This window comes from Coloeus monedula (assembly GCF_965178545.1).
Source record: "Coloeus monedula genome assembly, chromosome: 4".
Lineage (NCBI taxonomy): Eukaryota > Metazoa > Chordata > Aves > Passeriformes > Corvidae > Coloeus > Coloeus monedula.
The window spans coordinates 72556453-72574097 of NC_138784.1; the positions used below are offsets into that span (position 1 = coordinate 72556453).

Sequence of the window (17645 nt, forward strand, 5' to 3'; positions counted from 1 at the left end):
TGTTGCTGTTGATATTATTGCCACTATGGTCCTTTTTTGTGGTTTTCATCCACCCCCAGCTTCAGCTTGGAGACAAGAGCAGGATGGAAGGGTCACCATCAGAGAGTCATGGAATTTTTTAGTCTGGAAAAGGCATTTAAGATCTTTTATTCCAACTGTATCCAGATGGGATGACATGAGTACCATTGGGAAAGGCTGAGGGAATGGGTTGGTGTAAAATAAATCACTCATTGCTTTCTTTATTTTTCCTTTAGCTTGTCCTCCTTGCTGCAAGATGAATTAGGAAGGCAAAGCCTCTTCCTCTGAGCGATGGAGACAAGGGCATCCTTCATTGCCAGCATGAGAGAGACCCAGCACCTCTCCCCAGAGCAGGATCCCAGCCCAGCCAATGGTGATGGGGAGCAGTTTGATTCAGGTGAGCTCCCCTTGCCCTCCACGAGTCCTTGTCACTGCTGCAGCTCATCACAGGTAGAGGTGGGGACAGCCATGCAGCCAGGGAGGCGTTGGGAATGGTTGTACAGCTCCAAACCCTTTTACAGTCTTAGGGATTCGACTGCGTCCTGCGATTGGTGGGAAACAGGAGCTTTTCTTCTTCGAGGTCTCTTTGACAATATGTATCAGCTATTCAAAATTTAAACAAAAAGCCATGGAAAACTTTTCTCAAGGCATCATATTGTGTTCTCCCAGCTTCCCCACCGTTTTTTATTACGTTGAAGTTTTGTGGTTAAGAGCGACGAAACAACCATTCAGAAATTACAGCATTTCTCTTCTGTTTTGACCTTCCCCCTCATTTCCTTCACTATTTTTCAGAGTGCTTCAGGTGAGGGGGCTTCACGAAAACTAGACCAGCCAGAGGAGAGCTGGTCACATGTTGTCCTTGTGCTCATGACTGGATGCTTTGTAGTGTTCTGGGAGGGGCTCCCGAAGCTGCAGATTTGCTGTGCTAAATTTGTTCATTCTGTGATAGATACAGAAAAGTGGATGCTACATTCTGATGATTTCTGATGGAATTAGGTGCTTTAACTTCCCATATCCAGCCTTAACAGGAGGAGACCATGTCATATGATGAAAAAGTACAGTCTGGCTAGACCTAACCTACTTTCTTTCTGATGCCAAGCTTTTCCCTGCTTCTCCCTCAGCATGACAGAAATTTGGTCACCCAGCCTTCAGTTTCTGCACTTATTGTAGCAGCTAAGTGATTTTCCTGTTCCCTTGGACACCAGGTCTTTGGATTTCCAGCGTGGACATGTCCAGGGTGATACAGTCACCCCGGATCTGTTTTAATCTGTGGAAGAGAGATGGGAGCCTCTAAGATGAGGTTCAATTGGCCACCCATAGACATTTTTTTGGGAATGAGGAGAAACTGGCCTGCAATGCCTAAATTTCTGTGAGGATAAAGATTTTGATGGCTCTTTCGAGGCCATTTGTGGTTGATCAGGTGTCTGTGTGTCTCCTTGTCCCCACCCCTCGTCTGTGAGCACTTCAGTGTTCTATTCACTCAAAAAGTCATGTATGTGTATCTAGCTGCTATAAATAGGATATTTAAGCAATTTGCCTTAAATACTTTCTCCTACAGTGAAGCTTGGGAAAAAAAAAACAAACTTGTGTTTCTGGAGCCACAGAATTTGGGTATTTTATCCCCTTTTTTTCCATAGCTGAACATCCCAGGGGGCTGTTAACAGCTGGAACAGTTGCATTTTTATGGTGTCAATGCATGAGCACTTTAAAGCCATTGAGAGGCTCGCAGATAATGACTTGTTGATTTTATTTGCCATCCTGGGCTTGTTTATACATCACTGTATTGTAAACCAGCCAGCCTTGACTCCTTCATTAAGAAAAAGCTCTGGACCTAAGTACCAATAATTGGAAAGGGAGCTGATATGTAAAATAGGTTTAATGCCAGATTTATCACCTCTCAGGGGGTCCTGTGCTCCTCAGCTGTTGGGTTTTTCTGATGGATGAGGAGATTTGTGTGCAGCCCTGTTGCAGGTGTAGGTGGTGTTGGGTCCTTCGGGCTTGTCTCATCCCAGTGCCACTCTCTGCCTGCTCTGGATGCTCTCCTGCCAGAATTCCAGCAGGGAACAAAGTCCATTAAAAAACCGTTTTGAAAACATACAGTCCCTTCAAAATTCGTTGTGGTGAAATGAAGCAAAATAAACCACTGATGCTGTGATAAATGAGTACTCTGACATTATTTTTACGGACCTTGTAAAAGTAATTTCCTGATAAAGTCTGCAGATAAAACACGGTAGAGGAGCCAGGCTGGTGATGTGTCAGAGAGGAATGAGCTGACAGGGAGGGAAGGCTGCAGCTCTCACTCTGCCTCACCTGCTGGCCTTGCAGCCTCTTTATTTGGGTTTAGAAAGGAGAGATCTGGGTGATATTTTGTTGAACAGGTGCTGTTGAGAGTTTTGCTGGACAGCATGTGAAAGAAGCTGCCAGCAAATATCTCTATGCTGGCCTGTGGCAGAGTAGGTCAGGGTTAATAAGGTTATGAAGCACAGCAGGACTTCATGCATCCATAACTAGCACCTATTTATATTTATTGAAAAGTTTTGCCAAATTCTGGAGATGACTTCGACCCCTGGAGACATTGCTCCTTGCAAGGGCTGGAGATTAGGCACTGAACAGACTAAAAACCTCTGCTCCCACTGCTCTGTGGAATGAATCTTTCCCATAAGATTGCTGAGGAAGACTGGAGAAAAGGAGACATGCTGAAGGAGGGCTTGGCTCACAAAGGAGATTAGAGCAAAAACAGGAATAAAGATTGAGAGTACACAGAGAGCATCCTGGGCTGAGGGAAAGGACGCCTACTCTGAAATGGAAGTGTTTGAGCAGGACAGAGGAGAGCCCAGGGCTGACCTGGAAGTCATAGAATCACAGAATTATTTAGGTTGGAAAAGACCTCTAAGAGCTTTGAGTCCAGCCACTCCCCCAGCACTGCCAAGGTCACCACTAAACCGTGTCCCCGAGTGCCACATCTGTGTGTCTTTTAAATCCCCCCAGGGCTGGCGACTCCACCCCTGCCCTGGGCAGCCTGTTCCAAATCTCCTGTCCATGTCCTGAGGTGGAGATGCCCTTGGGGTTGTAGAGCAGCCCATCCCCAACTCCACAGACACAGATGGGTGTGGGAACAGGGAGCGATGAGGCAGAGGGGATGATGCACTTTTAGCTTTTCATGTCAGGTGCTTCTGACTTTTGGTGGGATGGGGGTTGGTTGTGCTCAGAGTAAAAAGTTAAGCACTTTTAAGCCTGGAATGGATAATCATATGTGCCCATCTACTGATGGACTAACAGACTTGGTTTTAGAGGCCCAGCCTTTGAAATCTCTGCACCCAGCTCTTCTCTGTAACATTAACTCTGCAGGGTTGCAGGCATGAAGGCTGAAAAATATCCCTGTTCATCTAAATTGCCTGCCTGCACGATACAGAATTTTTCCACCAAGCTCCTACCTTGTGGTTAAGTTGTGGCTTATCATTCAGTCAAGGTTGAACAAAGCCCTCATTCTGGGTCAGATATCTCAAGTAGAGCCAGCTTCTGTGCCTCAAGGTTTTTTGCAGGGACTGCAAAAATGAAAACGAAGCCCATTCTTTATTCTGCGTTGAATTTGTCTGGTTTTGGATTGTAATCATGGAGTTGGGTTATTTCTTGCTGAGTTGAAGAGTCAGCTGATAGCCTCTTTATCACTGAAGTAAATGTTGATTTACATCTCCATATTTAAGAGGATTATTTGAGTTTAGGGCAAGGAGTCAGACTTGATGCAGCAGTGTGCAAGTGTTTAACAGTGTTGACAGCTCAGCTTTGAATTCCCAGACAGATCTTTACCCTCCAACAGCTCTGTCTCAAAAAGCCTCTTCTGATCCCCTTTTCCCCCCCTCACCTACGTGGGTCTGGTGCCACAGGCAGCAAATAAAAACTGAGTCTTCCCCTTTTAATAATGAGAGATTCCCCTTGCACAACATAATTTTCTCTGGTCCTGGAAGCTGGAGACCTGTAGCAATAATTGCAATAAATTAACCCTGCCTTTTTCTTCATAAAACTGTCTGGGGAGGGTTCTTAATTCAGTTTGTCATGAGTCACTTTAATTACATCATGACCACGCTGATGAATGTTTGGGCAGGTAAAGGGTCTCTGAGAGTTTGCCTGATAAATGCTTATTGCAAAGAGCTCATTGCTAGACTGTAAATATTTTTGCTCTGGGGATGAAACTGGGCTTGCAAGATTGCTTGGGAACAAAATGAAAGCGATCAGATTTGGCTGATTTTCTGTAAGTGAAATAAGATTTATTTTTAATTATTGCTGTGTGCGTTTCTGTGATGGTTTGGGGCCTTGGCTCTGCTCAGCGTGGTTATAAAGAAAGAAAAGAAAGAGTGGTCATGTCAAGCCCTTCCTGTGGGGAGGGATTGTGTGGGGCAGTAGTGTGGCTGGGCAAGAGAGAGTGCAGAGTCCCAAATCTGAAGGGGAGCAGGGAGCAAGAAGGCTGTAGGGGTCTAGTGAGGTGTGTTGGGGGGTTTGGGGAAAAGCAGCTGTAGTCTTGGGGGAAGAGGGAGGCAGGGGGGGTTTATCTGAGATTTATGGGTGGAGCAATGCTGAGGAAGGAGAAAAAGGATGGCAGGAGTGAAAATGGGTCTCCCTCACCCCAAGGATTGGGGTGTTTGGTCTACACACTGCTCAGCCAACAGAAGCATCTTCTGATTTATCACTGGGGCTCTGCTGTAATTGACGGTGCTGGGTGAGCCACTTGGAGGGCACAAGGACATGGCACCTCAGTGACAGTGGGCAGGCAGCCACCTCCCTCGCAGCCAGAGAGTCATCAAATGCAAAATAAAAGAGCACGAGTGCCTGTTGCAGTGTATGACAGTTTTTGTGCCCCCACTGCCATGGAAGCAAAGTCATCGCTGGTGTCAGTGTTGGCTGCTAAAGCCCCAGAGTCTGCTGAAAGCATAATAAGAGCTGGTCAAAACACAGATCCTTACAGCAAGCTTTCTGTTTTGCCTTCTGTTGATGTTTATACTGGTTGCTATTCTCACCCTGAACTCTTTGACACAACTTTTGCCTTCTTTGGCTGTGCTTTAAGCTGCTTCTCTTTCTCTCGTTTGGTTGTTTTTTTGGTTTTTTTTTTTTAATTTTTAAATTTTTTTGCTTTTGAGCAGATGAGGGCTCCAGCATTGAGGACACAGACTTCAACTGGGATGAGTTCCTGGAGGAAACAGGAGCCAGTGCTGCTCCCCACACCTCCTTCAAACACGTACGTGCTTCCTCTGAGCCTTGTGGGTGTTGTACATGTTCCCTCTTCTGGTTTTCAGGGGCTCCCTGGAGAACTGGAGTGGAGTCTGACCATTTTGGGGAGAAACTATCCCTCCACACATGTGACAACCTGAATGGGAATAGCTCTCAAGGTGGTGTTAGGTCACCTTGGGGTGTTTGCAATCATAGCTTGGAGCTCTGTGTCTGTGCCACTCCCTTATCCTCTCTCTTCCCATCAAATTTTCCATTTTTGAGGGCTTAGGTTGCTCTCCTTATAGTGCACTCATTTTTTTCTCTTCACCTATTTTCCCCTCTACATTCATTGTTGTCCATGCCAGCCTGTAGAGATTGATGTCACAAGAGTTTCTTATTTCTCCAAAGGTCCTTTTAATGCCTGATTTACTGACTGGCAGAGTCACTCAGCTCTAGAGTTCAGTGTGGCTCTTAGGAAACCATCTCTCAGCCTTGTGCCTGGAGATGCTTTCTCAAAGTGTGGGAAGCAGGGAGTTGGGCAGGTGGTGCTTTTCCTGGGTGAACATGGAGCATACGGACAGCTGTGGTAGTGACAGGTCTGTGCACAGATCCAGCACAAGCAGCATTGGAAGAGACCTCTGGAGATCATCAGGTCCTCATCTTTGATGATCTCTGGAGCTCATCTTTTTCTTCCAAGTGATTTTGTGGCTTATTTTGTAGGGCTAAGGAGCTGCAGGGATGGAATAGCCTCTCTTTTGTCTACCAGCACAGTCCTCCATTCCCTATTTTGCTTTCATTTTAACAACAGTGGAGTACTGCAGGGTGAAGGACCATAATTCTCTATACTGGAGAGTTACAGGGCAATGCTTATTATGGAGTTTATTCTTCATCCAGCAGCTGTCTGGACAGAGCATCTTGTCCCAGATTTCTGCTCCAGGCCCAAAGTAGAAAGTTTTGTCCTTCATGAAGCCCTTAAGGATGTCTTCAGTTGTGTGGAGATGTCCAGCTCCTCCTGCTGATCCTGCTGACTGCAGTGTCTCACAGCACCTCAATCCTGGGAATGTCAGCGTGGGACAGGTTGGTGCTGGCGACAGTCCTTGGTGACTGTGCTTCACAGTCTGAAACTTGATCCTCAAAAATCTGGCCAGGAACCTGAAAGTTGTCAGAGAAAGATTATCTTATCTCTCTGATTCCGCTCTTGATGTGATTTCCAGTCACAAGTCCCTTGCCTCCAGAGCACCATGTTGGTGTTATGGTGACCACAGGGAGAAAAACTACAAATGAATCACACTCTTCAGTCATCAGGCTCAGGTGCTTTGAGCTGCAGCTGCCAGTCTGTACTGGGAGGAGGCCAGGAGATCCAGTTTTTACTGGAATTTGGGCCAGTCTGTACCCTGGATTATTTATGAGGACCCTGAGCATCACCAAGATCCTGTCTTAGCACTAAGTAAAGCAGTGAATGTCACAGACCACCTTCAGTCTTAGACCATCTCCAGAGGTCCCTTTCAGCTCTTTCGTGACTCTGGGCATTGATGCTGCTGGAAATGCCCACACAAGGAAAGGTGCATAGAATTCTGCCACCTGCAAATGATAAATGGGTTTGGCTGGGCAGCCATTGGGTCAGAAGCTGGAGTTGGATGAGTGAGGGATTGCTGGTCACTTGCCAGAGGAGTGTTTTCTCAGCAGCTTGGCATCTCCCTGTCTGTGAAATCCTCCGTTGACCAAGTAGACCATGTTATATTTATCTTTGTGAGTAAAAGAGTAATTTTAACCTGCCATTTCAATTGGAAGTCAGTCAGAGACAGGCTTACCCAGATTTAAATCCCTCTGGTTTCAGTAGCAGGTAAAGTTCAAACAAACCTGTAAGAAGCTGTCCTTAAACATCTAGGGAGTAACAGGTTACATTTTGGATGGTTTTGTGAAGACAAGGCTGGCACCTGTCCAGTGAACTGCCATCCACCTCTTCCTTATCAACAACAGCTAGAGGCATCCCACTGGTCCTTGGGACATAGGTTATGCTGGAGCAGGCCCTGGTGTTCATCAGCAGTGTCCCAAAAGAGATGCACTGGCATCTCCAGTGTCCTGAAGCAAGTTAAAGGTGACCTGCCACTGCTGAGATAAATGGAAGTGACCCAGACTATTTACTTCTTTCAGTGACAGGTCATACCTCAATTACCAGGGTGCTGGGAGAGGGAATTAGCTGAGGCTTGAGCTGGTGAGGATGGGTGCAGTGGAAATCCCCTCCTTGGTCTGCCTGGTGCAGCATTCAGCCCTTGATGCTTGTCAAGCCTCTAGAGGTGTTTCAGTGTTATGTGACTAATTATTGTGGTTGGGCTTAACTCCTAGAGGTGCTTCATACCTGCCTTTTTACCTTGCATGTGTCCTGTGGTTTGCCTGATGGAGCTGTGCAGTGGGAAATGAAAGCTGGTTTGAGTTACGCTGACTGTATCCCAGGCATTAGTGAGATTCAGGGAGTGAGGATGGGTGCCAGTCCTCTCCTGGATGTAGTACACCTGAAGGTATCACTCCTGCACTTTGGGACCTGTGGGACTTGCATGATGGCATATGTGCTGGTGAAGCAGGAATGGAACTGCCCAGACAGATGGAGAAGGAGGTGGTTGGATTGAGACACCGTCAGCTCATGTCCTATCCCAGGGCAGCATTTCTGGGCGGGGTGGGGTCTCCCTGCAAAGCAGAAAAGGTAACACCATGCCTTTCTCATTTTGCAAGGTTGAAATCAGCCTTCAAAGCAGTTTCCAGCCAGGGATGAAATTAGAAGTGGCCAGCAAGAGCAATCCAGACACGTATTGGGTGGCTACGATCATCACCACCTGTGGGCAGCTCCTGCTGCTCCGTTACTGTGGCTACGGAGACGACCGCAGGGCAGACTTCTGGTGTGATGTGATGACAGCAGACCTGCACCCCGTGGGCTGGTGCACGCAGAACAACAAGGTCCTGATGCCTCCAGATGGTGAGTTCTGCCTGGTTTCTGCTCTAGGGTTGTGCTCTGCTATTGGGCTGTGAGTTCATCTCTGGATTTCTGGTTGGTCTGGAATGGGCACTCCAGGTCTTCAGCTGGTGTTGGGTGATGTGGGCAGGGTCATGTCCCCACAGGATTCAGTTTGCCAGTCAGCCTCCAGCAAAGGCATTTTTGCCCTAGTTGGTAACAACAGAAGGCACTTCCACAGGGAGCTGTCTTCTTGCTGCTGAACTGTAATGTTGTGATTTTCACTTAGGGAGAAAACCGTCCTGTTCTGGTAGAAAGGAGGGGTGAAATTCAAGAGTGAGAACAAACTAAAATAAGCAAGATCAGTTTGGGTGTAACTGAAATCAGAAGCTGACTTTGCACTCAAAGTGTTTTGCCCTGAAAGTTTAAAACCTTCCACCACCAGACTCCAGCAGCTTTTAATTCCAGTGACAGATCCACGTGATTAAAGATAGCAGAATTTGGTTCTTACTGGTTAGGACATGTCCTGATTGGCAGCTCTTAGGTGCACAAAAGCTGAATGGAAGCATTGTAGGTTCCTGAGTGGCCCATGTGGAGCAGTTTGTTTATGATACAGTTTAATCCCCAGTGTATAAGAATATATATATATGTGTGTGTGTGTATATATATATATATATAGGCTGTGTACATCAACAGAGCAGCTGTGGTGTATCCTTGCTACTACATCGCTCCAAGCAGAGACATATTGTCAGTGTTGCTCCTAAGCATTCCTGCCATATACCCCATTTATTCTGGATTAAGGGAAGAAGAGATGAGTATTCAGCCTCCAGCTTGTGCATACATTTAAGAAAAGTCTCATTTAAGGGATCTGCTGCTGAAGTTACTCTTTCCCTTTCTGCTACGTGTAGCCATTGGAAACAGTGCATGTGCCAGCTGTGTGCCACGTGGGATTTCTCCTGGAGTAAGTGTTCCCTGATTTCCCCCTGAAGTGAGCTGTAGACACAGTCTTTGAATCAAAGCTGACATTCCTGCCTTGCATATGCCCAACTCTGAGCTAAACTTACGTTTTTGTTCTGGTCTGTGTATCTTGAATAAACACAAGATTGATTGTTTAAAAGAAAAAAAAGAAGTCTTGAAGATAAATACGGCTGAGAAATCTCTTGGTTTAGCACCAGTAAATCAAGCTGATGTGAGAGGGGGTGAGGTATTTTATTTTATTGGCCTCTTAAACTACGTTTTGTTATGTGGATTACAATCAGCATTACCAGAAAGGTGTACAGTGCTGCAGACTAAATCTCAAAATGTGAGGGTCAGGGGGGTAAGAGAACTTCCTGAATGTCATAATAGAAAATAACAATTCCCTTATAACCGGAGGCAAGTGCTTCTCCTGGATTTGTTGGAATTTGCCCTTTGGGTCGTGGCCGCTCTGTGGGAATTGCCTTGCTTGAGTGACTGCAAGTGTGCAGTGTCCTACATCCCTTCTCCTCTGGTGGGTGATGTAACTGTACACCAGGGTCTTGAATTTGGGCAACTGCCCTGTTGGGTTCTTTTTTTTGTTCCCTCCCCCCCCCCCATTTTCAGTGAATAAACTTTGTTGAATATGTCATAGTATAATTCTCAGAAAGAATAAATTAAATGCATGATTTGTTATTTCAAAAGAGATTTAAGCATTTAAAAGCTTGGCTCGTATTTTGGAATGAGGCATCTAAAATGCCCAAGAGGATCTGAACCTTCAGGACTTACAGAATCATAGGATCTATGCGTTGGTAAAAGAGAACCTGATCTTCTCTGTGAACTCTGTGGAGATTTTTTTAAACCTCTAGAGCATTGCACTGCTCCTTATTTTGTTGTCAGACCTGTGGGAGAAACAAAAACCAGCTTTAAATTGCATGGACCCATTTCTGAAGGGATCATTTCTGCACATCTTAATTACAAGAAGTGTATCTGTTGACCAGAGCATGCAAACAGCATGGCCAGGGCTGGTTATCTGTCATTAGGCTGTGATTTTAATCAGGAGCTGAAGGCTTTGGTTAAAAAGCAGAGTTGCCAGAATGGGCTAGTTTAACAGCCAGAATGACAGCGCTGGGACGATGCTCTGTACGAGTCAGGTTGGACTGATCAGTGCTCCTCTCATAAATGTGATGCCAGACAAGAATGGCAGAGTGATGGCACAAAGAATTTCATTAGATGGGAGAGAGATGCAACAAAATGGGCCGGTTCAGTTCAGCAGATCGATAGAACTTGATTTAAAGTCCAGCACACACAGAGCTTTTAAGAGGCGGCTGCCAAATAATTGTTGTTTATGATCCAAATCGGAGGAAGCCGATTAATTTACTGACTGCTGCTCCGTTATTTATGGGGTGACGTGTGTGTTGCATCATGGTGCCTGTGGCCTGTGAGTAAAATGTCGAGTCGTGTTCTGTCCTCCCTTGACGTGTTGGTGCAGTCACTAGATAGGAATACCTGAGGTGGCAGTAAAATGTCTTGGTTTGTGGCAGGATGGTGCGAGTGCACGTGTGCCTGTGAGCTTCACCCTCCAACCCCCTCCTCCGCAGGAAATCAAAGGAATAAAATTGTAGTTACTTCAAGCTTTGCCATTAATTATATTTTTCTCATTACAAATCGGTGTGTAATTTGAATTGCAAACTCAACTATCCTGGCAGAATAGATCTGTTTACCATTCAAAGCAAAATGAAAATTATTTAAATTAGTTAATATAGAACTCATTTGAATGAATTGGATGTTTATTCATGAACTAGCTGAGGCAAGTGTGAAGCTGTCCTTATGGTCTGTAGCTTTGGCACTGATCAGCTCTAATGTCACGTCCTGGGACAGAGATTTCTTCTTTATTGCATATTAACTGTGGTGTAAGCAGTGGGTAACTACTGCCTGATGTAGCTGAGTGCGAAATTTTCATCCTTTCTGACAGGGCCCTTCAGCAATTGTAATTCATATGAGGAAGAACAACCTGCTTCAGAGTCCGCTGGCAGTGGCAGGGCAGTGATGGTGTGGGAGGCTTTGTTTCCTGCACTGTAAGGGTGGGATGTAAGGTAGATTTTCCATTGTTTAGTTAAAATTTCCCCATTATATCAGCCTGCATAGAAACAGGGACAGCAATTATCCCCTCTTTGTCTCAATCAAACACTGCCTTCCTCCTCAGCAAAGTGCAGTTGTTTGTCGACATCCTTGATCCCGTGGGATGTTTTACCCGTTGAGCATTAAAAATTTAAGCCTAACTAAACTTTCCTGACTAGTGAAAGGAGCAGAGGTGTCTCTCCTCTTTTAGCCTGTTCATTTCCATGTGCTGTTTTCCTCTGTTGATGACAGTTGAGTTCATGGACACATCCGCCATCGGGTGCAGGAGCGGCGTGGAGAACCTGACAAGTGTAGTAGCTAAATTATGCATCGTGAAAGAGCAGGGACGTCCTGTGATTGACACTCGGGGGTTTTTGTACAGATTGCAGATTTACAGCTGAGCCAACAGAGCCCAGTCTCTCCTGGCACTGTTTTAATGCATCCTGGGATGAGCTGAAGACACCGGACGACAGGATTGTTGTGTACACTTGTAATTGCAGCAGTGGCTTTGCTTTAATGTTATTGACAGATGGAAATTCAAACAGGGCATTTCTGTGTGCAGATCTGTGAGCTGGAGTCTGCTTGCCATGCAGACTGGGAGGCTGGAGATGGAAAGAAACACAGCAGGGAGAGAACCAGGTCTATACTTTGCTTTTACAGTGGACTGGTGCGGATGGGAAAACCTCTGAACGCTGGCCCTACCTGGGCTTGGTGACCAAGATGATCAATCACTCTGTGATTCTGTGTAGGAAAGCAGCTTTTACTTTCCTGTTGCATCAATACAAGGGGGATTAAAGTTCTGAAGTCTGATCCTGGGGTGAAATAACCTTCTCTTTCATGGTGTTGAGCTTTATAAAGTTGAACCAATCAAATATACCATTAAGAGGGGTAGACTTAAAGCATTTTGGCTGCCCAGGCTTTCTGTGAAGGCAAACACCATTATTTGGTCACTATTTGAGACAGGTTTTCATGTGGCTCTCAGGTGAGATTAGCTCCTATACCAGATCTGGGCCAAAGGAGGGAAATTTCACTGTCATTCCAAGTGCTGGGTCAGATTCTGGGCAGGATATGGTTGAAAAGGGAGCTAAAACTTGTGTCATGGCAAATTGAGTTGTCTTCAAGTGACAACTTACTGCTTTTTTTTGTTTGATTGGTTTTATATATTATCATCTGAATTTATCACAGAGCAAAATCCTGCTCTTTGGGGTCACTGGTATAAAGGAGGGGAGAAATGGATCTGGTTGGCCTTGTCAAAATTTACAGCATGATGACTCTGAATGGATTCTGAATGGCCAGAAGATGGACTGCTGTGTTGCAGGTGTGGATTTGGTGTTCCCCCAAGGCACACAGAAGGCTTTTTTGAGGGTCAAAGCTCATGGTGGTGGTGATGTGACCCATGCCTTTGGCTTTCAGCATCTTTATTGGAGCTCCCTTGTGACTGCAAAGCTTGTCCATAGGCTTCATAAAAGAGGGACACAGAGATCAGAGATAATGTTTCTGACAATGGATGAGGGTGTTCAAAACTTCTCTTTCAGAAAATACAGTCATGGATATTTTTTTTTTAATGAAGGCAGCTTTTCCCTGGTAATCTCATCCCAGAGGAAGTAAAAATTAAATTGTGTGCGCCTGCAAGTCTGTACTTACAGTGCAGGTGGAGGGATCAGATGGGCAGGGTGGACTTCTCCTTTTGCTTTTTTACCTGTATGGAGAGCAGATCTGGCCCCAGTTTAGCTCTTTCACCTGAAATATTACTTCCTAAGAGCTTGAGGCTGGAGAAAATAAGTAGGCATTCACTGAGCTTACGCTGTTTTACATCAGCTAAGAACTGGGCCCTCAAGCCAAGTAAAATGAAACTCGGAAATCTTCTTTGGCAGGTTGCACTGTCAAAGACTGTGGATGTTTCTAAAGCAGTATCCAGGGCTGTTTTTTAAAATCTCTGCCCAATCTTTATCCTGTTATTCCATCAAATCCGAGCTTAGACTAACCTAATGTAAATAGATGGCAGGATTTCTTTATTTTAAATGCTGCAAATGACTCCTAGTACAGTGTTTTATGTGTGCTTTTCAAGTCGACTTTAGCAGACTATTAATTATGCAGGGGTGACGTTAGCATAAATAACTAGTCAGCAAATAAATGTCAATTAAATATTCTATTAGCATAGTAGGTAGCTTTATGCATTGGCATAGAACATTTAGCAGATTATACTTAACAAGCATATAAAAAAATAGCTTTTTTTTTTTCCTTAGCTCTCCTGATGACGGCAAAGGGGAGGAGAGGAGGTAAAAATGCTGGCTTTGGCTGAAATTTGCTGTGGTAGGAGTCAAGTCAGTTGACTCTGGTGTATCTTAGGAGTTTCCAGGAGCTGGAAGTCACTGGAGCATGTCATGGCTTGGCATTTTCCCCCAGCCTCTTGTAGCCCCTTGCAGGCTTGCTCCTGAGGAAAACATACTTTGATTACAGCACCCTCAGTAGTTTTTCCTTCCCTTCCTTGGCGTGACTCAGATTCCTCAGTCTGGGATGTGAAAATTCAAGAGTTAGCCCGTGGCTCATGTGGCATCAGGGTAATGTTGTCTTGATAGGGAAAATGGTCTTTTCACTGTTGTGTGAAACTGCAAATCTTTTGCATGTGCTGCTGGCTTTAGTTACTTTCAAAAGACTTAATATTGCCAAGTGAGGCCCTTTTGGGGTAAACTGAGCATAACAGGCCCCCACGTGTCTTTTGGGAATGTGATTAATTGTTGAGCTACTGTGTAAATGTGACACAGCCTGGCCAGTGGGTCAGGCTTTGCAAGAAGTTTGAGGCATAGGCTTCATCAAATGCAGAGGGTTTTGATCATCTCCAGGTTTGCTGGGCTTGAGGTCAACATTTTCTGTTTTGATTTTCCTTTTAATACTGTTTTTTAGGTCTAGAGGCATAACTGCAGAGAACCTTGCAGGGATGAGATGCTCGCTGGTTTATTAGGTGGAGTGGGGAGTAAATTATTTATCCTGATGTTTCAGTTGTGAAACTCAGACAAAAAAAACACTTCCTGAGTAGGAAACACGAGGTGTGCACTGCTCTGGCTCTGGCTGGGACCGCTGTGAGTGATGGAGGAAATTGAGGGGAAAAAACAATGTTTGGTTAAACACAGGTCTTTTTGTTTAAAGGTTTTTGGGAGTGCTGTAGAGGTGGTGCTTAGGAGCACACCTACCACAAGATTCCCAGCCTTGGCTCTGCAGTGGCCCTGTGGCTCAGGTACGTTGCCTTTGGCCACTCTTGGCTCTCTGCTAAGGGGAAAGTTTTCCCCGAGGCCAACTCTCATCATCTGGGGTCACTCTTTGTGCTTCTCTTGAGTATCTGGTGGAAATGCCTTAGAAAAGTTCCTTTTTCCCCTTCACAAAACTGTAAATTCAAAGCCACTGCTTTGTATTCACCAATATTTTCCTTTGGGAAAAAGTCAGCGTTTTTCCCCTCAAAAACATCAAGATGGCTGTTTTTGGGATTAAACATCCAAAAAACTGTCTTGAGCTGCTGCAGACTCAGCACCCCAGAAGTGGGTGCTGGTCCCTCCTTGCCCTTTTGCCTGGGTTAGACTTTGTCTCAGGAGGTTTTTGGCCTCTCCTTGTGCAGTCGTCTTGACATTCTTCTCCTTGATGCCCCGAGATGCACTTGTGCCTGGGGAACCCAGCCCTTGCTGGGGATCAGGCATTTGAAAAATTGAAACCGTGCAAGATTGTTTACTTTTCCAGTGAAAAAAAAGAAAGCCCAGAGCTTGCACATGAAGTAGGCTCTGTTTATTAAAAGCAAGAAAAGAAATGCACTTTAATCAAAACCTAATTTTCCAGTAAGAAGCCGTTTCAGCAGAAACATGCCCTGCAATCCTAGTTTCCAGGGACAACTGCTTATGCTGTATTTATATTTATTTATGCTCACAAACAGATGGAGGAAGGGAAAGAGGAGCAGGCTGGACCAGACAGCCTGTGGTCCAGTGAGGCAGGGATGTGTGCAGTGCCTGTGGACAACCAAAACTGCTCAGGACCCTGCAGTGCACCTAAAGTGCCTCTTCAGCATCTGTGTTTGGGTGCTTTTTTAATCATAGAATCCAAGAATGGTTGGATTTGAAGGGATCTTACTGTTCATCTCATTCCACTCCCTGCCATGGGCAGGGACATCTTCCACAGAGCAGAGTATTTCTAAGGATAATTTGGAAAAATCAGATTGTGCCTACACCTAGGTTAGGTATCAGTGCAAGTCCTTAGAGGGTTGACAGTTTCACTGATGCAATTGTCCCCCAGTGCAAATCCTGGATTTTTTCAGATTTATGGGTGGAAAATACTTTTCACCTATAACTACAGCCTGTCCTTGTTCCTGTACTGGACTGAGCCATGTAGTCAGCAAACCTTGTAAAAGAATATTATTTAGTTTTACAGCTAACACTGGGGATAATGCAGCACTGTTTACTCTAGTGTGTTATTAACCCAGCTCGGAGCATGGGTTTAATCTGGAGGTTGGCTGGCAGCCAAGGAAGGGTTCAAGAATTGGTTCTCCAATGGATGAGGTTTGAGAGCCAATGACTCAGACACGGCCCTACTGAAATGAATCCGCTCTCTGCCTGCTTTTCCCTCGCTTGGGTGGACTCTCTGTCCTGACTTGAATCTCCACATGCTGCTGCCTTCCTCCACAAATGAGGGATGTTGCCATTCCCACAGCAGCTGGATGGTTTGTAGCATCATAAAGGGTCCCTTTTGGGCGGTGCAGGAAAGGCTGAACAATGAATCCTGTTATGATTAAAGAAGCAGCACCTTGTGTACAAGCAGCAGCAGAGCTGAGGATCAGGGATATTGCAATGAAAACTGAAAGCCTAATCCTTTTATAAACAGTGTGGAGGGGGGGAGAGAAAAGCAGTGATTTTCGGGGACTTTGACAAGTTATAAATATATCCTGAGTGAAACCAATAGTGTGGAGCTTTATGAAAGATTTAATGAATGAATATTTCATGCCCACATGGTGCTTCTTCTGTAACGTGTGCTGTTGGTAAAAAGCAATAAACAAAGAACCTCCTTCAGGGTTTGTTTGGGCTTTTAAATTAAACTAATTTAATCAACTTTTTCAGTCAAGCTTGATATTAGTTCATTTCTGTACACAGCACTGTACTCGGTTCTGTTTGTTTTCTCCTGATACCTGTTCCGCTGTTTGGAAGATGCTTGAATATCAGAGAATGATTCATTTCATCCTGCCCATATGCTGCATCTGGGTTTTCAAGGCAGAGAGTACAGTCCTGACTTTTTCCTTTTCCTAAAGCCTGAGGAGCCATCCATCCTATACCATCACAGCTGGGGGTGTTACAGGACTCCAGCTGAGGTCGTTATCCAGCAGGAAAATCACTTGAGCGTGTTGGTCATTTCTGATTATAAGCAAGAAGAATTTTTCTGGGTTTTGGAAGCCTTCAGCACTCAGTTTGCTGCTGCTTGAAGGACTAGAACTGACCCAAACTGCTCTGGAGTCTGGCCCCATATGGCCAGCGAGGCTTGGACACTTCTGTACTGGATGTCAGAGGTTTATGCAGGGAGATTGAAATTCTCCTCAAGCTCAGGCTCTTGGCAAGGTTGGGGCTTGGGTGTGCTAGTGAAGTTTCTTTATGCTTGGCTGTCATGACAAATAGCCAGGAGGAAATCAGGGTATGTGTTAGCTCTGTGTTCCATGTCTTTTGCAATAATTTCCAAAAAAACCTTGGGGACCTGATTCTTCCTTGGGAACAGCAGGACTGAAGGCAGTTGATGTTTTCTCAGCTGGACCAGCAAGTGAAAAGCCAATGAGACACAGTAGGGAGATAAATGCAAGGGTGACTGGAGGGGTAGAATTAACTTTGGGGAGGCTTCAGCATGAGCTGTGGACCCTCTCAACCCCACACCTTGCATGGAATGGGGCATTTCTTAGCTACTTTTGCCATGAGAAGGAGCAAAAGTGGGGGGCGGGGTGGTTTGTTGTTGTGGCTTTTTTGTGGTTTGGTTTTTGGTTTCGTTTTTTTCCCTTGTGGAACCAGTTGATTTTGTAGTGGGCAACTTTGGGAACTGAAATTCATCCCTCTTGGCTGAATGCAGTATGGTCCCATGAGGTTTCTGCTACATATGAGCAGGGCTTTGTATTAGAAGAGGGGTTGTATTAGAAACAGAGTGAATTTTGCTTGTCCAAACCCACACAGACCTCAGTTTCATTTATTTTTGTAGCATTATTAGGCAACTTGTGAGATTCTCTCTATAGATCAAAGCTCAAGCCCATTGCACAGCAAAAGGGTTAAACTTCAGCAAAGACTGGTGCAGCAAAACTCCTTGCAGATGATGCTGAGCTGCAGCAGTTGACTTACCCAGCCCAAAACGTTGGCAGAACCAATTTCTGTGTCAGCTCCTGACCTCCTGCAAGGAA

General features: G+C 45.2%; 1 protein-coding gene across 1 annotated transcript in view; it reads left to right on the forward strand.

Annotated features, from left to right (window-relative positions):
* Positions 1–309: 309 nt before the first annotated feature.
* The window catches only part of SFMBT2 (Scm like with four mbt domains 2), a gene marked incomplete at both ends in the record, with an annotated part of 86502 nt that continues 69166 nt past the window's right edge, over positions 310–17645 (forward strand). Inside the window, 3 exons of the mRNA XM_082279904.1 lie at positions 310–415; positions 5154–5248; positions 7951–8191. Coding sequence (XP_082136030.1) covers positions 310–415; positions 5154–5248; positions 7951–8191 — 442 coding nt within the window. The remainder of the gene's footprint in view (positions 416–5153; positions 5249–7950; positions 8192–17645) is intronic.